At 37.3% G+C, this 22623-nt stretch overlaps 2 protein-coding genes and 1 long non-coding RNA gene across 3 annotated transcripts; 2 read left to right on the forward strand and 1 right to left on the reverse strand.

Annotated features, from left to right (window-relative positions):
* Positions 1–1346: 1346 nt before the first annotated feature.
* Positions 1347–15119, reverse strand: LOC118562652 (cytochrome P450 4B1-like). The gene is made up of 12 exons (XM_036135271.1): positions 14823–15119; positions 13605–13749; positions 13460–13504; positions 13227–13354; positions 11445–11569; positions 11166–11320; positions 10953–11059; positions 7088–7278; positions 6872–7005; positions 6301–6365; positions 2248–2330; positions 1347–1865 (listed from the first exon to the last, which is right to left on the reverse strand). The coding sequence occupies exons 1-12, from the start codon at positions 15012–15014 to the stop codon at positions 1688–1690; spliced, it is 1548 nt and encodes a 515-aa protein (XP_035991164.1). The 5' UTR covers positions 15015–15119; the 3' UTR covers positions 1347–1687.
* Positions 15023–18663, forward strand: LOC118557698. Its single transcript, XM_036127839.1, has 5 exons — positions 15023–15132; positions 17433–17515; positions 17617–17919; positions 18021–18302; positions 18383–18663. The coding sequence occupies exons 2-5, from the start codon at positions 17437–17439 to the stop codon at positions 18661–18663; spliced, it is 945 nt and encodes a 314-aa protein (XP_035983732.1). The 5' UTR covers positions 15023–15132; positions 17433–17436.
* Positions 18664–21276: 2613 nt separating this feature from the next.
* Positions 21277–21868, forward strand: LOC118562654. The gene is made up of 3 exons (XR_004930722.1): positions 21277–21465; positions 21565–21605; positions 21726–21868. It is a non-coding gene; the product is annotated as an uncharacterized LOC118562654 (long non-coding RNA).
* Positions 21869–22623: the final 755 nt, after the last annotated feature.

Here is a 22623-nt window from a genome sequence, read left to right on the forward strand (position 1 = left end):
AATCTGTTACTTTGTGACACAACTTAAGTCGTAACTTTTTAAGCTGTTGAACTGAACTGCACTGAGCGATCAACCACGTGCGACAGAAAGGTGTGTGAACCACTAACCACTCCAACTGCATTTAGTGGTTTCTTGACCTTTCAAAACAGTGTGTTTTGACATGTTCTCACAACCAGATGTGAATATGTAAAACTCGAACATCAGTCCGCACAAACACCCCCCATTAAGAAGTGATTGTAACAAGAATCCCCAGGGCCTCTGTGTAACGGCATATCTGTGTGGTGCAGGAAGTCGTAGGTTACTGAATCAAAGTCTGTGCACACTCTGATCAACATAAAAAAAAGGAAAGTTTGAATTACAAAATGCTTTAGTGATATTTATATTAATCAAATTTTTGTCACCTATCATGGAACCTTTGAATTTTGTTGGTTATTTCTAAATGTGTGATTTCTCTAAGCCACTCTTCAAAATCGGCAAGACAAGAGTACATAGCGTTGATAATTATTGGTTATAGGAAGAGAGGTACTTACCTAAACCTGACAAATCTACCAAAATAACAATATTTCTACTTGGCAAACAGCGATCGTTTGTTCGCTTGAACAAATGTAAGACCTCTTGAAAGATATTTGCTATGTAAAGAAAACCCAATGCAGTACAACTAGTTCAATGGAAAAATAATGGTGACAATATATTTTTCTGACGTGAATAATATTATAATATATAATAATATACTTTATTTCATAATGAAAAATGTTTATGCTGCTTGACAGAACAAAGGCAGGATACTTTAGTTGCTACTTTCTTGTAATAGAGAGCTGGTTTGGTGCTCAGTGGGTTTGAAACTAAATTACTAAGACTAAACAAAAGCTGGATCTATCTATCTATCTATCTATCTATCTATCTATCTATCTATCTATCTATCTATCTATCTATCTATCTATCTATCTATCTATCTATCTATCTATCTATCTATCTATCTATCTATCTATCTATCTATCTATCTATCTATCTATCTATCTATCTATCTGATACGACTGATATGTCATTTGTAAACAGTATGTTGCTGCTGTGAAACTCCACTCAATTTTTACTAACACAGGATAATTCAATTCAATTCAATTCAATTCAATTCAATTTTATTTATATAGCACCAATTCATGAAACATGTCATCTCAAGGCACTTTACAAAGTCAAATTCAATCATATTATACAGATAAGTATATGATTTCTTACTTATTACCCCTTTAAATTGTATATAAACCTCACTCCCTATTTCACATTTCTTAAAGTATGTTCACCATTAAAGTCTGATGAACGTATGTTTGCATGACATATAAATGTCTCTCTTATTTTCATCCGAAAAAGTTTATTTTTGTCCCAACAACAGAAACACAACTTACATTTCTAGCTGCAGATTTCGACTGTGTTAATTTAAAAACAGCATGTAAATAAAATGGATACAATCACAACATGTTTTTAGTCACATTTTCATATAGACAGTGCAAATATCCCTCGGAAGAATGCATTTATGGTTATAAGTTTATACATTTCAAGTTCTAAAAGAGGTACAAAACACAACAAATTTCATCATTAGGATGCATTAGTGTAAAAATCTAGACTTTAATCTACCTGAGTTATCACCATGCCAGGATTTGTTTCCCTTTAACTTTAACACCTTTTTTCTCCATCACAGATCTGGTTCCACGGGTTTAATCTTGACATGGATCCCATTAAGTGAGCGGAGAACCAACCTGGGAACCATTTTGGGTTTAATTTCGGGGTCCTCCATTAGCTGGTACCGCTTTAGCGTGAGGGCCGTCACCACCTTCATCTCATTCATAGCAAACGTCTGGCCGATGCAGTTTCTGAAGGAAAACAACATTAAGAAGGAAGTTAAAGAAATATGTAGAATAAATCTAAAGGAAAACAACATTACAAAGTGAATGTAAATTAACAGTAGAACAAATCTAGGGGAAAGCAACATGTTTATGTAGAACAGGATTAAGCAGAAGGTGAAAGATCAAAGCAACTTTTAGCAGAACACGTCTGTGCTCAATCACATCACCTCTCTTCTACTTTACTCTCACCGCCCGCAACAACAAAACGTTTATTATGACTGTAAATCTAGGTGTGGGTGCCGCAAAATAAACATTCACAATTTGCATATCAGGTTAAAGAGCTGGCGGAGAGAGGTTGTAAACTGAGAAGATCATTCACACAGTCACCCAGGGTCAGGTTTTTCCGAACCTTGGTCCGGCGGAGAAAGGCACATATGCATGAGGCGACCTCTTAGAGACGTTTTCTGGGAGGAAACGCAGTGGGTCAAAGGCCTATGAGTTGGGAAAAACATCAGTATTTGTTATAGGCATAAGGGGAAAAAGTACATCCTCATTCAAATCTAAACTTTTATGTATTAGGACAAAACAAAAATGATCTGGTCTGTTCCAGGTCCTAAATCCATTTAAATCAAATCATAGGTGTGCAAAAACACAACAGGTTGAAACATTATACATCAGCCAAAGAGGAGTCCAAAATGGGGAAACATTGTGTTAAAAACGAAGTAAACTCTATTATCCATTATGTTATAGAGCCTCCAGGTGTTAAATAGCTTCACATTTGACTCTAGACTAGGGCTGGATGATAGATTCAAAAATAACATATAGATAAAATAGAAATCGTATTGATCGATATTGATAATTATCAACAAATTAAAAACATGTATTTTAAGTGCAGCCCTGGCCATTTTATACTTTTATACTGCAACCTATTTTTAGATAAAGAACACAAAAACGCTGAATTCAACCAACTTTTTACCAAAACTGCAAGTTTTTAAAAAAAGAGCAAAATAATGCGTGCTCTCTGAACTCTCTGAAGGGGGCGGAGTTTGGTGACGGAGCGTTCCGGGGTCTGTGTTTGTGATTGGTTGGGATGATTTAAATGATTAGTATTAACCAACATGATAGGCTAGAATGCAAAAGGAAGAAAAACTGTTGTTCTATTGAACTTTTTATAAACCTTTTTTTTCTATCATCGATATATGTCTATGGATCGATAAATATCGTTATTGAATTATCATCCAGCCCTACACTAGACCATGTTTGTATGCAGAGGAGTTCATGCTCCAATCAATGGCTGCCAGGTACCTGGGGCTGCAGATTAAAGCCCAAATCCTCAACCTTCCCCCACCATGCTGGACAGTTTGTGTTCAGCGTTGGTGCTCATATGCTGTGTTTGATTCGCTCGCAAGAAGTTTCTCGATATGATAGAAAAAAACATCACAACTTTAGGTTGAGCTGTCCATTAATTCAGGCAAAACTTTGCAAATCTAAATTGCCATATTTCTCCTAGTACCCTTCCAGAAAAGCCACCCCTGTGTTATTTTCTTCTAATTGGCCTGTGATGGACGTTAACTTTTAAAATGGCAAGCATTTAAGCATTTCTCTGAGCGCTGCACAGTCTGTATGTGCACATGTAGAAAGGCTGGTATCTAGTATATGTTTCCACTTGTAAATATTAACTTTTTTAACTCATGTATGATAGACTTCAGATGGCTCTGGTCCAGTGTGCCCCGCTGCAATTCATGCCCCAGTTTCATACCCATGCATTGACCTTTCTTTAAGGTGAACAAATTTAGATTTTTTTAAACAGAGGACACTTGGTCCTGTTGGGAAACACTTTAAAGATAATCTGCTTATGTAAAACAAAAATAGTTCACCCTGCTCCGTTGCACGCGTCTTTGCTTTTTTTTTGATTATGCTTTTTAACAACTAATAACAGTACAGTGCTTTTTTCTTGTCTTACTAATTAGTAATTATTACACAGTCTCTTATGTTGGTTTATTTATTTTTGTTTTTATATGCATCTAAAGCAAAGAATACATCAATAAATAGATCTATCGCACCCTCGTCATACAAAGCAACACAGCTTTGCACACGGTGCCCTCCGCCCACCATTCGTTCCGACCAGGAGGGCATGAGGAAAATTTCGTTTGTGGTTCGTCTGTAAAGCTACACTTGCGCTTTGACACCTTGTAAACAGCAGCCAGCAGTGCTACCAGCGTTGCCCTGCTCTGTGAGGGGAAAAATAACCACCCACAATGCAGCGGCTCGGGATGACGTCACCCGAAAGGAAGGCTGTCTTACTCCACGGGTCATATCAGTCCATTTAAGTACATGTCTATTAGTCCAGTTAAAAACTTTGGACATGGTGTGAAAAGTGGACATTTCTGGGCAAAAGGGGACATTAGGTCACCCTACCTTATTACATCAATTTGTAGCTGTGACTAATTATCATCAAAATCTCACAAATATTTAATTCAATTGAACATTCCCATTTAAAAAGCTCCAACCAAGATAACCCTAAGGGGATTTTTCTGCTCGAACATGTGATGATCATCTATTAAACACTTTATTGGCAGCTACTTAATACATAAAAACTGGAATTAAACTGTTGCGTGCTTTAGTAATTCAAGGTTAGATAAGATAAAAGAAATGGCCTGTAAAGAACATATTACTTTTATTGGGTTAACAAGCTCAAATGTGTCAGTTTGACCACTGAATAACCATAGAACTAGATTTTTAGACGAGTATTTATCAGTTATGAATCAATCGTCAGATATTGGAATTTGCTTGTGTTAGGTTGACTAGCTCCTATTGTTATCGACAGGTCGAAGGAACATATGCTTTGATGCATAAATGGAGATCTATTTCTGCAATTCCTTCATTTTCTGGCAGATTCAAAGCTACTACTTGTATTAAAGTACCTGAATCACAATGGTCAAAATCAGAATATCAGCCAGAAAAAGCCTGTTCTGTCCTTCTTCATTAATTTCATGTTTTTTTAATATATTTTATATATTTTAATTAGTGCTGTCAGTTAAACGCGTTATTAACGGCGTTAACGTAAACCCATTTTAACGCCGACAATTTTTTTGTCGCCGTTAATCGCGCGTCAAAACACACACACCGTTCCCTAATGTTTTTCCCCCCGCCGCTCTCTCCGGACTCTTTCTTTTACCCTCAACGCTTTCCGTAGTTTCAAGAGTGCTAGAAAACTGTAGCAAAACAGACCCGCGCTGCGCTCACTGTTGCGAAGTTTCTTTTACCCTCGGACACATGCGACTTTGGGCTTCTCTTTTCTAAAAGCGCTTCTAAATTTCACGAGTCACGGGTTGCGATTTTTTTGGGCCGGTTTCTGAAAGTGAAATCGCTTATTTGGGCTCTAAAATAAGTGACGAAATAGGGGTTATTATGAGACCTGCCTGCACTACATTTGAGTGTATCCAGCTGAAATATCCCTCCGCCATAGGAGCCGACGGTAGTAAAGGCAGACAGAGCAACTCTGCTCGTATTTTCTGCACTTTACGCTGCAATAACCGGTGATAACTGCTGAAAGTAGATTACATGGTGCAGAATACCATTTTAAGCAGAGATTGGTTCTAAAGATTAGCTTTTACACGTTGATAACATTGCAGAAACCCAACCCATAAACTGTACTTTAATGCTTATTCATTTATCTCTGTATTTGACAAACTAAGGCTGAATCACGTTGCCAAACGAAGGACCTGGAGTTACTAATCAGTTCCTAAACAGTCTCTTTCAAGTGTAAGGCTGGAATGACCTGGGGATTTAAAACCGTTTTCCAGGCTTAAACTCTATGAACATGGATAGAAACAGCAAGCAAAAATATTCAAAGAAATTATTGTTGCTGGTGTGAAAGCTCAGAATTAGATGTGTGTGAGAGAGAGTGAAGAAATTAACAAAACTTATGACTTTATTGAAATGTACAATTTTTATTAATTTATATGTTTATGCATAATACCATGTCTATCTTTGTTTAAGAGGCAAAAAAATATATATCAGCATGAAAACAGATATTTATTTACACATTTGTTTACACACTGTGTAAACATTAGGGCGTCATGATTAGTCATATAGCCATTATAGTCCAGAGTTTAACATTTGGCACCAGGATGTTTTCATTCCAATTCTGAAAAGTGCTTGAAAAATAACAAAATAAAAATATTTTTTGTACAAGCATGTATTTTATTAGTGTCATTTATTGCAAAATTGCATATTAAAATGCCCAAACAGGCTATTACACTTTCAGTAATAAAAGGATAAAATATGCAATTAATTTGCGATTAATCTCGAGTTAACTATCGACATTATGCGATTAATCGCGATTAAAAATTTTAATCGTTTGACAGCACTAATTTTAATATATATTTTGATCAAATTGACATCTTAATTTCTCAATTCCCAGGTCAGTTATCATCACAATAAACTTTTCATGACTTACGTTAGGGTCCTCCCAGACAGTTGAGTTTCTGTGAGTTGCAAACACGCTCACTCCAACATGAGAGCCTTTAAATCAGGAAAAAAAAAGAGCTGTATTTTAGTTGGGACAGTGAACAAAATGCAAAGACAAAATGTGTATACACCGCTTCCTAGCTGCCTTAAAGGTAATATTCAGTACATTACTGTAAAGCTGCCTGTGTCAATAACTTCCTGAATAAGCAGCAGGCGACTAATGGATCTACCCAGTTATAATCCGGTTTCCAGTGTGTTTATAAAACCCATAGTGCTTAATAGAAATCTGCGTTAAGCGATGCTTATAGTCTCTGAAATATAATCATTTGAAAATGTTTTCCTGTGACTAAGTAACACAGTAACAGAGAATATTCCACACAGCGCACACAGGAAACAAATGATTTTACAATCGCAGTTTATCTTGTTAATGTGTGCAGCTTTATCTCAGGCTGACTTTGTAAAAGAAAACCCAATTCCATAAGTCAGAAAGTTAATATTTGATCTTCTTTTGTAACGTTCACATGCGGTATCCATCCGTCTCAGTGCCTCGTGTCTCCGACCTGCGGGCAATGTTCTTCCATCGAAGAAGGTCATGGGTTTGGTGATCTGCCTGGATATTCCTGGCACGGGCGGGTAAAGACGAAGCGACTCTTTGATGCACATCGTCGTGTATGGAATTTTGTGGAGATCCTCCCTGGACAGGACAGAGACGTAATGTTAACCACAGAAAGATAAGAAAGGTTTGTTATAGCTAGGCTTTCTTAGAGTTTCCCCACCACTCGATGGTGTCTTTGCCTTCCAAAGCTTGACAAACTTCATCCCTGCAGAGCTTCTGGTGCTCTGGGTGGCAGGCCAAGCAGTAGAAGATGAACGAGAGGCCGCTGGCTGTGGTGTCGTGCCCCTCGAACATGAAGGTGTCCACTTCTGCTCGCAAATCCTCATCCGACAGGCCCTGCTGCTTTTCATCCTGATGAATAAATAAATGCGCTGTGTGTAGAATCCTATTAGAAGAAGAAGGGCTTTACCACACTTTCTTAGCCCACGCATTTTAACAGAGATTATTTTTGTTGGACGATGCATTTGCAACGAAATTTCTGTGCTTTGTTTTCGAACAGTTAAAGCAAATAAACCCAGTGAACAAATGCTTAACTTAGCTGAAACACGTCGTCAAACCTAAGCCTAGCATAGCTTTACTAAACAGAGAGGGTGGAAAGAGAAGATGAAGGTATGTTCAGTTACATTTTTTGTTGTATTTCTGGTTGCTGTGACTCAAAGCAGCTTTTAATATTTGGAAGAAAACATATGAAGGTTGATCTGTCCAGGGTGTACCCCGGCTCTCGCCCATTGACCAGCACCCCTCGTGACCCCACGGGGATAGACGTGTTAGAAAATGGATGGATGGATGGAACATATGAAGGTTAACCGCACTGATGTTATTGGTTTTATTTTATGATTCTGCGGTAAATGTTCTTCGATCTATGGGGTCATTGTCCCCGTATCTCCATTCTACCGCTAAGCTTCAGGTGGCAGACAGCTGCCTTATCTTTATGAGCTGTTCATGGCTGTTAAAAGGGACTGGGAATGCTGCAAGGAAAATGTTTTGCAATATAGTCTAATTTTTTTTTACCCTCAGCTTTAGGAGCAGAGGAGAAAAAGGGAGACAAATAGCTAAAAAACTGTCTTATCACAGGACATTACTAAGCAGAAAATGGTTAGTGAAGAACCTCTGGTTACTTTAACACTGTGATCTAATGTTTCCTGATATCTGATCTGTTATCAGGTTTACACATTTATTTATTTATTTCCTTTTGATTTGTTTATACAGTGCTGAGCACATTGACTGGACCCCTGGTAATAAATGTAAAATGCCTTAACATAAATTTACCTTTTACTGCACCTGAATAACTTCGATTAGAAATAATCCCACGTCAAGAAATTTTCTCTTTACAAAATCCCTTTAGATTAATCAGAGTCCTCTGTCTTTGGGCTATCTTTGAACTGGTTGGGCTAGAAAAAAACAGCTTATGGCAGATTGTTAAAATTTGGGCTGCTTTTCTCAATATTTTGTGGGGTTTTAGCAAGCACTATTCATAGATAATTCATAAAATAGTAATTGTGTGGTAGAAAGGTAAAAAACTTTCCCCTTTTTTAATTAAATGCGATTTCCTTGCACTCATTTTATGACTTAATCTATTTTGAAATGTCTAGAATCTACGGCCTACATGGGGTTAAGAGTTCAACTAATCAACTGAAAAACATTTCATAGCTGTGTGCGAAAGAGAAATGTCAGATTGATCTACTTCATCGGGACTGTGTCACACGAAGGACTACCTGTAGTGACCTTTGAACTTTTTTTAGTTATTGTAATTTTTAAATCTAAGGCTACAGACTAAAACATTTTAGATGCAGCTTACTGGAGGGTTGTACTAGTTTTAGAACAGACTTGAGGGCATCACATGTGGTCCTTGGGGGCTACCTGGTGCCCGCGAGCCCCGTGTTGGTGACCCCTGCTCTATACGCTTTGTGAGAAGGAATGAAAGAAATGTTGAATTTAGTCAAATGTATAACTTATGTTGGTAGGCTATTGATAACTTTTTTTTGCAGTTGCTATGATGACATGTTTGGGAAAGTGATCTTTGTGTCTATTTAGTTTCCTGATTGCACATTTGGTGGGGAGCCTGTGTGTAAAGTTTTTTTTCTTTGCTTTAGTGCAGTTCTGTGCTAACCTGGCCAGCCAGAATGATAACGTGTAGCACTCTCCGTTCTGCACATTATGAATCTGGGCCTGCTCCCATTGAATCTGTTTGGTGAAAGGCGGGACATTCAGCAGAAATTTCTGAGCTGATTGGGCGAAGCGACACCTAGTGCCCACCTACCAAAGGTTAGTTTTAACCAATATGGGTATCAAATTAAAACATGAGCAACAGACGGCATGAGAAACCACAAAAATTTAAGCTAGCCAAGGCATTTGTTCCTGTTCTTCTTTCAAAGAACAGATTGTGGATTCTTACCAAACAGATGTGAACAAACCAAACACGTGCGTCCTCCTGCACTGCCATGTTTATTTTGGTTCCTCGGCTCTTGCTTTCTTCACAGCTGGTATGTTCCGCCTTGAACCACAAAACTGCAACGCGATTGGCCCGAACCGTTTTTGGTTCGAACACAAACATTTGGAGCAGTACAAGATGGAGGTATTTGTGAATGCACAAAGACTGCGAGAGTTCATCTTGCAGGCAAGGTTAGTTCTGTGCTAACGGCGTCTTCTTTATTATGGGTTCAATAGTTGTACTTTTTTTTTTTTGGTTTTTGTTTTGCAGTTCACCGGGCTTTATGTCATGTTTGGGCTGGAAACTGTCAGTCAGATCTGGCAACCCTGCTTGAGATTTCCCAGAATGAACTGGAGGTTGTTGCTGGAGAGAGGGACGTCTGGGTTGAATAGTAAAGATTACTATTTTTTAAAGGCTCCTGGTCTTTAACGGTACATGGCCACTTTATTTGACTTTATAGTTACTTATATGTCAGTAGCTCACTCTGGTTGCATACAAAGTTTTTAAGAAAATTATCCCGTCCTGTTAGCGTATTAGTTATTATTTTGCCATTTTAAGAATTGTTTTTGCACAGTTTGTTAGTAAATAAAGCCTTACGTGTTTATTTTTAATAAAATAATGGCTATTAGCATCTCCCAGCGAAACAATGCAAAATGGTCCAAGTTCCAGTGTATAAAAAAAGTGACTCCAAGAAGGAAAAGACTGGAATGTCAAACAGTTTTAGCTTCTTCCACTAGGAACAACCAATCAGGCCCGAAATCTGGGTGTACTGATGGATTCAGTCCTAAACTTTCAAAGGTAATTGAAATGTTAGCCTTTTATCACCTAAACATTTTTTCCAAGATTAAAGGACTGATGTCTCAGCAGGATCTGGAAAAGCTAATCCATGCATTTATCTTTAGTCAACTTCGTTACTGTAACAGTGTTTTCACAGGTCTGCCTAAAAAGTTGATCAGACAGCTGCAGCTGATCCAGAACGCTGCTGCCAGCGTCCTCACTAAGACTAAGAAAGTAGAGAACATCACTCCAGTTCTAAAGTCCTTACACTGGCTCCCTGTATCTTAGAGAATAGACTTTAAAATACTTCTGTTAGTCTATAAATGAATGTCTTAGCACCTAAATACATCACAGACCTGTTATCAGTGCATCAACCCTCCAGACCACTAAGGTCTTCTGGCTCCAGCCAGCTCTGCAGAACCAGAACCAGAACCAAACATGGAGAAGCAGCATTTAGTTCCTATGCTCCACTTATCTGGAACAAACTCCCAGAGGATTGTAAAAGTGCTGAAACTCCGAGTTCCTTTAAATTAATGTTAAAAACGTATTTGTTTAGAGTGGCCTTTGAGTGTTAATGTTATACTTAAACTGTTCACTGAAACTTCATTAGATTAAGTTTGTAGTCCAACTTCTCTTGATTCCACTGCAATGTACTTTCTTCTATCTTTTATGGTCTTATGTTCTGTTTATGTACAGCACTTTGAATTGTCTTGTTACTGAAATGTGCTACACATTCACTGATATCTTTGTCATTAATACAGAACTAATGAATTAAATACTTGTTTTAAATTATCAGGTTTGCGCTGATGTCACTTACCCGTGCAAAGAGAAGAATGTCCAGAAAATCCAAGTACCTCTTGGTCTGTATGCGGCCTAGCTCCGTTTCTTCCTTTAGTGCTTCTTTCCTCTTTTTGATAACCTCGTCTTGAAAAGAAAACAAATGAGCTTTTCCCTTGTAGATGAACAGATTAAACTGAAAAGCAGACCTCAGTGAGTTGTCAAAGCTAATCTAAACCAAGTTACATCTTACCTGTATGACTGTGAGCCACTTTGCATGCTCTCCTGTATCTGAAACCATGTGGGCTGAGGTGGAAAATGAGGTCGCTGTGGTATGGAAACGTCCTCACCCGGAAGTTAATAAGATAGCTGAGCTCATACACCGCTTTGATGTAGGCATTTCTTCCCCTGACACATAAAAGCAGGAACACATGAAAGGCAATGTTCTTTCTTCTGCCTGGAACTAAAGCAGCTGATCTGGTTTTGAACTAAAGCAGAAATGGTGAATGTTTCAAAGTTTACGTGCACTCACCCCTCTGTCTGACAGTTGCTGTTGCAGCTGAAGGCACACTTCAGGATGCTATCAAGTGTCATAAGGCTGACGTGCTCAAACACTTCAAAGGTCTCTTCGGTGGTTGCATACCTTTCCCATTTGTCCTGGAAAAGACACAAGAACACAGATGCCACCATGTCAGCAGAAAAAAAAACTATAAGCGATACAAACAATAATCAACAATAATCTGTTGTCACTAAAACCAGGAAGATAGAGCTCATCACCCCAGTTCTAAATTCCTTACACTGGCTCCCTGTATCTCAGAGAATAGACTTCAAAAGGCAATGCTTTTTTTGTTCATGGACAGTACTTTGAATCATCTTGTTACTGAAAAGTGCTTTATAAATAAACTTGCCTTGCCTTACCATAGAAAACCAGATTCTGAAACTGAATCTGAAGTCATTTAAATACAATTAACATGAAAACAGATTAGTTCAGCAACGTTTCACATTTTAACTTTTAATTAGGATTTAATAATTAGTTTGTTTTGTTTTTCAGTTGATAAATTTCACATTTCAAGGGAAAATGTTTTATTGTAAAAATAAACTCATTGGTTTTGTATAGGGGTGCCAAAACTTCCACTGCATGTACTTTTTTTAATTCAATACAGTTTGATTTATATAGCGCAAATTCACAACACATCAACTTAAGGCAATTTACAAAGTTGATTCAATCAAATCATATAGATAGGGTAAACATTTTCTGTCTAAGAATCATCGAGTCACTTGCAGCATTCACTCCTCCACAAAGAACACGTAGCCACAGTTAACAGTTGCCTGCACTGTTGTTGACTTTGCAGCAATCCCTCCAGGGGTCTGCAAACTATGGCTCTGGAGCCGCAAGTGGCTCTTTGGACCTTCCACAGTGGCTCTTAATAACCTTGGCTATAAATTATATTTTTAGTGTGTTATTTAAATGTAATAATGATAATAAATGCAGGTTTTAGCAGTTTTTTCTTGGAATAATTGCTTTTAATTTCCACAACAGAATGTTACTAAAAGTGCCAGTAATATTTAATTTTAAATCAATATTTTTTCATTATGTTAGAAACTATGATTTTTTTTTTTACATCATTATCCACAAATATCAACATCCCATCCATCCTGTTTTTTAACCTCAAAACAGTCATAAAAGGGCGTTTCTTTAACGATGACAACATATTTCCTACAGTAGATCTTTATCAAAAATTATAACTAGTCTTTTTTCAAAAGACCAGGCAAGATTTGTGGCTCTGAATCAGTTTAACTCAAGTGGACTGTAGGCAAAATGGCTTCTTAGGCTGTAAAGGTTGCAGACCCCTGCCTTATACCGAGCATGCATGTAGCGACAGTGGAGAGGAAAATTTCCCTTTAACAGGAAGAAACCTCCAGCAGAACCAGGCTCAGTGTGAACGGCCATCGGCCTCGACCGACTGGGACTTAGAGAAGACAAGGCAGAGACACAAATTAAAATTCCTCCAAGTTTTGATGTCATCAAGACATGCCTGTAAACTAAGTAACTGATTGGATTAATCAACATTTATTCTATCTATCTATCTATCTATCTATCTATCTATCTATCTATCTATCTATCTATCTATCTATCTATCTATCTATCTATCTATCTATCTATCTATCTATCTATCTATCTATCTATCTATCTATCTATCTCTATCTTTTTTAAATACCACCTGAGTTGCAATAATCATTTCATTCAGGGAACAGGTTGTGCATTTCCTTATTCCCAACATGTTTAATTATTCTCAGTTATCAAATAACATACCAGCATTGTTTTGGCAGACTCTGACATCAGTTTCACATACGGTTTTAAAACATCATAATGGAAACCTGGAGTCAGGAGCCTTCGGTGGCGAAACCATTTCTGACCTTTTGACACCAATAAGCCATTTCCTAAAAGGAAAAAAAAAGAAAAAGATGAAAGTGAGTAAAACATGTCAAAAATGAACCCTGCATCGAAACAAAATGAGCAAGTAAGAGAAGGTAAAATGGTCTTACCAATCCAAGACTCAATAAATTTATATGCAAAGTCATCCTTTGGCTCTATTAGGAAAAAGCAAATCAAAGCTTAGTTACATTTTGGTTCATGTCATGGTTAAAATATTCTAACAAAGAGTTGAGAGGAAAGAAAATATGCTCCCACCTGTTGATGTCAGTAAGGTCTTTACGTAATCAGGGTGGTGAATGTTGAGAATACAAATACTTGGGCCGAACCACAGAGGGAAAGCATAGGGATACTGCTCCCCCCACTTTAGCCCCTTGAAGAAATCAGTTCCATCTTGTTTAAACTAAACGAGAAACAAAAACATCACAAGATGCATGAAATTAAACAAGCATGCGTTATTATCAAGATCCATACACTTTTATTTATACAGGTAGTCTCACTGAGACACGAGTTCTCATAGCATCCCCTGATACTGCACAATGTTGACACACACATCCTAAATGGATCGATGAACAGACCAGTTTTAACAGCAATAAATGTTTGGACATAAAACTTAAAACACTTTATTCATATTGCTTGATTTAATTTTACAACTTCAAATAAAGCATACAGTGCGTAACTAATACAGGACGTCTTAGTTCTTATTTTACTATTGAGCCGATGGGACAAGTGAATTTCTCCACTGTGAGATCAATAAAGCTTATCTTATCTAAATAGCATTACAACTACCATTCATTTTCAATTTTTGGATCTTTATCCTCCTAATATCCTCACAAGAGGATAATTTGACATAAAAGTGTGCCAAACAGTGGAAAAGGTTTTCCGGTTTGCCGACAAAATACCCCCTTAATGTCACAAAAGATGTGTTGACACAATAACTAATTTAACGAAGCACTTATTTATTTTTATGCACGTGGACATTATTAGTATATAAAACAACACAAGTTTACTGCTATTTATATATATTTTCTAAATTGCATACTTGTTTATTACAGTTATGTCAGATTTATTTTGTGTATTAGGCATGAATAACTTTATATGACGTATGTTCGGCTTATTGAAGTTTTATGATTTTTTTTGGAGAATTTTATAATTGTTATTTATATATTTTTTTATTTATCTCTACAAACTATATTAATTCCGTGTTATTTTATTTTAAATGAAGGCTTATAAAAACCCTGAGCTTTTTGCCTCTCTCCTCCCTGCTCTGCGGTAATTGTTTCTTTCTGCGCGCAGGTATGATGCAAAACAAATAAACTAATATAAACCACACAGTTGAATTAGCAAACGTCCAACGACGCTCCAAATAACAAATTGAAAGTTTGACACAGAGTAACGCGCTTTAGCTGTGTCACCGTGTTGAAGTTACGTAAGGATGCAGCTGCTGCGTTGCAGGGCGCCTCGGAAACGGGTTACCTCCAAAACATTTCCAAACAGAAAGTGTCCCGGCGGTCCTGGAAAGGCTTCAAGGCTCCGCAGGACAGCCTTCCGTCTGAGGAGGACGGCGGTGAATTTGTACACGAAGGCAACGAGACACAAAGTGGCGAAGAAGTAATGCATGTGTGGCCAGAGCAGCTGGTATTTGAGAAAAGCCTCTGTCAACTCCATGCCGACGACGTCCGGGTTGCGGTTGCGCAGGGGCGAAGAACGGCGCTCCCTCCGGGGGACCGCAGCGCAGGCCGGGCTGCAGGCTTTCTGTCTGCCCGGCTGCAGCCTGGCTGAGTAGGTAGGCGGAGGATCTGCATGTCTGGGCGGGTTCTGCGCTCAATGACGGAAATTTAAAGAGATTTAGGCCCTAAACAGCTAAACTCTTTCTGATTATTACTAAGCAGTGTTCATTTGGACAGCGCATCGCTCTCTTACGCCTGCGTGTAATTTGGTTTGGCTAATCCTTAATCCGTATGCTTAATCTAATTGTAGGCTACGATATTTTAATTTTCTGTATATTTAGTTGACTTAAAATTGAAAAAAAAAAAAAGAAGCATTCTATTTGAAACTTCTTACATCTTAAAAAAAATACATTTTCCCCACTCATATGTGACCAAATGGTGCATCTTACTAAAGTTGATCTATCTGAGTAATTCAATTCAAAAGGGGAAACATGTACTGCATGGGGGTTCATTATGCAGTGATTATAGTGACTCATTTAAGATGTTTATTTACTGAGGCTAATAAATGAAAACCCACAACTCAGCTTCTCAGAAAATATGAAATGAGAACTAAAAGAACATGATTTTTAATCCAGAAATGTTATGACAATGTGAGGGCCAGCATGATCATGGAGGTCTGACAGTTGTCCAGCAAACAGGAGCGAGGAGGGTAAACCACAAAAGCTTGTTGCCAAAAACTGACAGTTCACCGAAAACTCAATCCAAGCTACTGTTTTTAGCAAGTACAACCTGAGCAGGCTTAAATGAGGCATTTCAAACGAATCATTTCTAGTAGGAAAGAATAAATCTTTTCCAGTCTGGGTTTTATCAGCTTCAGATCTTTTACCTTTAGAGAAAAACACTTACATAATAAAGTGTCAAATGAATGGCAGCATGGAAGTGATTGCCAATCAAAAGGCCGACTTATTCATCTTATCTTATGCGGTCTAATTCGATGCCTAAACCATATTGTGTTAATGTTGGTGTTCCTTTTGTTTTTATGTTTTATCTGTTTTTAAATTGTATTGTTTTATTTCTTTGTTGTTGTTGTTGTTGTTTTTACGACCTACATTTCAGCACTTTGTTTGAAAGCACTCTATAAATAAAGTTATTATTATTATTATTATTATTATTATTATTATTATTATTATTATTATTATTATTATTATTATCTGTGTCGGACTGTTGTTGTGCCTTATTGATTACACATATTGTGAGACAATATCATTAACTCTATCAATGTTTCAGACAAAGCAGCTTTGCTGCTAACTTGCAGAATTCCCGATTTCACCACTTTTTAAGCTGCTCAACCAGAAATAAGGTAGTGTGGATCTTTTATTTGAAAACAAGCATGTTTTGACTGCCATTTCCCTGCCACTTGGGGATTTTTAGCAGCACATGTTGTCACTCAATCCGCTCAGTGAGCCTCCTTTTCAGATACCACCTATGGTGTCTTTCAAAAGTATTCTTACCCCCCCAAACTTTTCCAAATTCTGTTACGTAACAAACAACAAATTTTAGCCTGTTTCCACAAGTAGCAATCACATAATTGTAATGCAGAAGCAGAAACTTGCGAAAAACTTGTTCATAGCTATAACAAGCAATAAAAAGTTTCTGCATGGTACTTTTAATACAATTTACAAAAAAATTACTTAATTTAGCTTTGTTTCATGTAATTATTGGTTAAAAAGTACTTTATTGAACAAGACATCCATTTGCATCAGGAACCTCGAAATTTTTTAAATTTTATTTTTAAACTTTTTGCAATGAAAAAAGTTAAATCTATGATTGGGAAAAAAATTTTCATAAGGCTTCTGATAAACACTTGTTGGTGTAGTCTGCTGGTGTGACTCATGTCTGTTTCATGGCGTTCATGCTGTAGAAGTGTTTCCACTGTTGGTCTACTTCAACAGCTCTAGTTATTGAAGGTTGGTTCACAGTTCAGCTTATAAGGACTTTATATGCTTGCAGTTAAATTCAGCCTAAACTTGAATTTCACAGGTCAATCACATTTTTTTTCTTCTTCTCGAAAATATCGCAGCGACACGTATCAGATCGAGTGCCATAACAGACTTGACACCTCTGGGTGAGAAATCAAACTTTTTTTTTTAATGCACGTTCTTTATTTCAACACCTAGCCGATGCAGAGAGCGAAATATATACGACAGAAGTGTGTGGGAGAGAGCTTTGTCAGATTTCCTATGCAGTCGCTGTTGGACCACTTCCTATGTGTCAGCCTCAGTTTACATATGATACTCAAACTAAAAGCTTGTGATGCTGCACAGACTCTCTGAACCGCGTTTTGATGAGCTGTGAGGATGGTGGGACCACACAGGGAGTCTTTTTGATTTGCGTGATACTGTCTTCATTAATGCAGAGACATGACTTCATCGCCTCGAAACGCCTGCGTTTGTGTGTTTTTTCTGACTTACTGGAACTCATGCATTCTCCCAGGAAATGGTAAGTACCTGATAAAATCACTGTCTTGTCAAGGTGCTTCAAAAGCAACATCTTAAACCTTCTTGTAGTCTTTGTGACTAACAGAAAAACTGATACTTTAGCGGCAGCACTTCAGCTTCGTTCCTGGCTGGGATGCCCGGTTCTGGTACCTTGCCATGGTCGCAGCGCTGACTCAGACTCTTTCAGCTGGTTTTACAAGAAGAATGAGCACAGTAAGGAAACCCGGCTATACGTTCAGGATAAGACAGGATTAAAACACTTCGGTAACACTCTAAAAGCAGACATTCTGGCAAATCGCTCCCTGTTGATCAATAACTTCACTGAGAAAAATGAAGGCATATACTGGTGTCAAAACTGTCATCAAGACATCTGCAAATCTACCAGCGTCATCAATGTGCAGAGAGGTATCAGCTGTTGTCATTAATCTAAAATGATCAAAGTTTCTCATTGATATTGTTCTACGCATATTAACGCACCGTTCCTTTTTCTTTTTTATTTCTTTTAGAAATTATGTATGAAATTCAAAAAACAATTTACATCCCTTCAGGCAGCTATTTCACCCAGACATGCCCAGGTGAATTTTCTACCTTTAAATGGACATTTGAAGCCAGTAATACGACCCAAAATAAATTAGAAAGAAGATCAGAAGCTGTCACTGTGACCACGAACAAGACCCTGTATACTGGACCTGTCCAAAACACAGATGCTGGGTATTACACCTGCTGGGCGAGCCGCTGTGATGGTCCGAGTCAAAAAGTCCTCACCATCAACTTATGTGTCATCACAGGTGAGGCTCTGATATTTCCACAAATTAGTATATTGGATAATAAAAAGTTTATGTTACGCTTTTTATTTGCTTTCGGACAGTTTACCAAAGGGCGGATTCTCCTCCTTCTTGTGCTGCGACATGCGATGTGGACTTAAATGATCTAACAGATAGTTCACGTCTTCTGATAAACAATCGGACATTATCAGTAGACATAGATCCATCTGGGTCCTTAATCTGTAATTTAACTGAGATCTTGGATGAGCACCTAACAACTACCAACAGCTACACATCATTAGTTGCTTTAAGCCCAACAATGGGTGGGTATTTTTCTTTTACAGATTTGAACATGTTTGTTGGTACCCCTGTTGAGAATGGATAAAAATCCCTTTGATAAATTAATCTCCTATTACTGTAGCATTAGCTAATAGTAAAACCTTTTCAAAATCTACCTTTGATTTGAGCGCATTTACGCAATTTGAAAGAAATCCTGTTAAGAAATAATTATTTCAAACACAATTCACCTTGGCATAATTGTTGTCCTAAAAATTCTATTAAAATAACTATCTAAAGTGTAATACTTTTTTTAATTTTAATTTAGCAGGTGTTGTTCTAGCAAGATATAATTAGAAACCACTGTTAGGACCCTCTAAAATTTTAGTTTTGTTTCTCGCTTTTCTCTTTAGTTTTGGGTCTTATTTTTCAGCGACTTCTTATGTTGGCCATTCCTGTTTATTTATGTTTACTTGTGTTCTGCTTTGTGATTGTTTTTGTCTCTTTATGTCTGTTTTTAATCAATATTCTCCCTTGTACTCCTTCATTCCTTATGACACTAACCCTAACCTTAAGGCAAATATTTACATAGCACATTTAACAAGGACAACATGGGAAAATAAAAACAGAATAAAAGCAAGATGGAATAAGATAAGATAAGATAGTCTTTATTGATCTCACAATGGAGAACTTCACTTGTCACATCGGCTCATACAAGAAAAATGTTGAAAAACTGAAACAAATTAAATCATGGGAAAATGGAAACTAAAAGCACATATTGATGATTTTAAAAACAGTTGAACTACAAAGTTTAACTAGAACAGCCATAGGCAGTCCTAAACAAATGTGTTTTTATTCTTGATTTAAAAGAACTTGGGCTTTCAGCACTTTTACAGTTTCCTGGAACTTTGTTCCAGATAGTAGTTATACTCCTTCGCTCTGTCATTCCCTGTTGGATTCTTTTTCTTTTCTGCATAGTCCTTGCTGTTGTGCTTCCTGATGATGGCATGTATCTCTTTCCACCGTACATATTCATACATTTTTCTTAGTGCTTAAATCACTTCCCTTGTGTAATGCTTGTCCCATGACTGCGTTGTGTCCTTCACCACGACTTTCATCATGACTTACTATGTCAAAGGAGGAAAATAGTGATACAACACAGAGGTCCACGTCTTTTTGCCACGGGCTATTTAGCGGGATGAGGACCCATATTTATTTTGCCACCAGGTAAAGTGAGCAGGATGATGACTGAGGTGAGAAAAATCCCTAAACTTCACTGTTGGAGAACTGCATAGAAGGATATTTTGGGGTCACCCCGTCTCCATAAAAACTATCAGACACAGTTTAAATGCCAAACAGGTGATTGTCAGCCATTAGAGCAAAAACATTTTTTTTTGTCTTGCTATCACAAATGTAAACATGTGGAGTTTGTTCAATTCTACCTGGATTTTAACTTAAAATGCGTGATTTGATCAAATGAGATAGATCCTTTCTGCAACAGTAGTCGTGGTCCTAATGTGGGCCTGGCAAAAGCAGTGGATGGACTATGTGGGGGAAACTCCTCACGCCACCAGTTAAGTAAAGTTGAGGATCTGGGATGCTGTGGGTCTGTTTCTTGTCCAAAGACCCTAAGAACCTTGTTTAGAGTGCATGGCATCAGGAACTTTTTTAATTACTGACATTTTAGATAATAATCTTGTGGACTCTACAAGTAAATGATCATTTTTGCTCCTTTTGTTGAGTAGATGTTGCAAAGATGTAATCATTCCACATTATAGCAACATTACTCCATGCATTAAGGATTATAATTATATTACTCCATGTGTATCGGCTAAACTTGGTATAACTTTAAGATGCATCTTATGAAACCCTGTGACATTTGAGACCAGCTTGTTAAATGGTTGCATGCTGGGAGCCAGACCTTACCAGAGACGCTGATTAACAAAGGATTGTTAACAAATGGAAGAGGAGTGATTGCATTGAAACCTTTGGATCTTGCCTGCTGGCGGTGGTCAGAGGGCCCGGTGGCACAGATCTATGGCAGCTTTACTTCTGTCAGTGTGCTCCAGGGCAGCTGTGGCTACTAACATAGCTCACAATCATCAGGGTGTGAATATATGTGTGAATGTGTGAATGACTGACTGTGATGTAAAGCGCTTTGAGGTTGTCGGACTTCATAAAGTGCTATACAAGTATAAGCCATTTACCATTTAACAAGCCGTCTTTGTAACAGACACTTCCTTGGGGCAAGTAGAAAGACCTGCATCATATCACACCCAGGCGACTGTCGTTTCTGTTTTTAGTAAGGCGAAAATTACAATTTCACCAACACTTATACAGGCTGAAAACATTTAGTACCATCAGCATACTAACGATCTGAAACAAAACACGCCTTCTGTGTGTGCTCTTTTGAAAGGTAATAGGACAAGACACATCAACGTCCTAAAGTGATTTGTACAATTATTAGCAGCAATAATCTCAATAATTTAGTTTTGATTTTGTGAAAAATTCTGTTATTTAAATAATTATTTACAAAATATGTCATTTAGATGGTGAATTATGTTATGTTATTTCTCAGCATGGATTGAATAAAAGATTCTGAAATTAAAAGTTGGATTTTTACAAAATATTTAGAGTGAGATAATGCCACGGCAAGAAAAGATTAATTTATTTAAAGGGTTTTTGCATGTCTTTCAGGCAGGGCTGGCAAACATGTCCATTTCTATATCTATCCATTTTAAGATTATGTGAATTATGTGAAAATGACTTCTTACTGAGTTTTTTATTCTTACAGGTGTTTCTAGGAAGGCTAAAAATTTTATGCCAATTGTTTATGGAGTATTGGCTGTCTTTATATTTTTGACTTTACTGGCATTTTTAAGTGGATGTTTCAAATCAAGAATACAAGCAGGTAAGTTTGCAGTTTTTTGTTAACTTCCGGTGTTTTTCTGCATGCGGTCTTGAAATAAATGCGCCCCCCAATTCTTATTTGGTTTCTGTCTTTTCTAAGCATTTCCTTTTCATCTCTCATGCTGTGGCTACACTGGTGAGGTAAGAACAGATGCAAAGGCGGGTTTGCAGTGAACTTTGTACAAGCTTGAAGTAGATTTGCAGTGGAAACGTAAACTGTTGTTTTGTTCACATTATCAAACTGTTTTTTTTTATTTCAAGCAGGAAGAAGAGGAGTCCACCGTAATTTATTCATCTGTTATCACCAGGACTCCTCCAAAACCAAGAAACCAACATACAGATGGCACCGACTGTGTTTACAGCGAATTAAAACTATAGAGGAAATTCCCCAGGTTAAAAAAAAACACTAAATGGAACAGTTGATGATTATCATTTTCATGCTGCCTATAGATTTAGACTATTTTTAATGAGTTTACCCACAATGAGTGTATCTTCCAGTTTTTAAACTACTGAATGATTAAGTTATATATCTCCAGCAGTCATTGGGCGAGAGGCAGGGTAGTCCATCACAGGGCAACATAGAGAGACAAAAGACAAACAACCAAACACACACAGATCCTGAAACAGGAAACAAAAAAATTGCTGTTCTGATTGGCTTATGCTGGTCATACAGCATGTGCATAAATATCCATTACTAACTCCTATAGTTATTCAGATTATCATTCATCAACATCTGAAGTTTGATTATTTTACTTTCACTTGGAAAACTACTTATTCATGCTACTTTCATTATCATATTTTTGTTGTCGTCGTCGTCATCATCATCATCATCATCATCATCATCATCATCATCATCATCATCATCATCGAGGGTTTTAAGGTTAACCTTTTTTACACATTGCTGCATTTAGTACATAATGTACACACTGTCCCAGTTTTGCTTTTGTTTTATATGTGACAAATTTAAACAAAGAAATGTATCTCATTTTAATTTTCATTGTTTATTATGTAAATATTATTGCACTAAAACAGCTATTGAGGTGGCTACAATGCAAACCTTATATCACTGCAAAGGAACGAGATATTTGATTAAAGATTTGCTGAGTAAACGAGCTGCATTACCTTATTACCTTATTATCTGTGACTCACAACGGACAAC

Source organism: Fundulus heteroclitus, chromosome 3 (assembly GCF_011125445.2).
Source record: "Fundulus heteroclitus isolate FHET01 chromosome 3, MU-UCD_Fhet_4.1, whole genome shotgun sequence".
NCBI lineage: Eukaryota > Metazoa > Chordata > Actinopteri > Cyprinodontiformes > Fundulidae > Fundulus > Fundulus heteroclitus.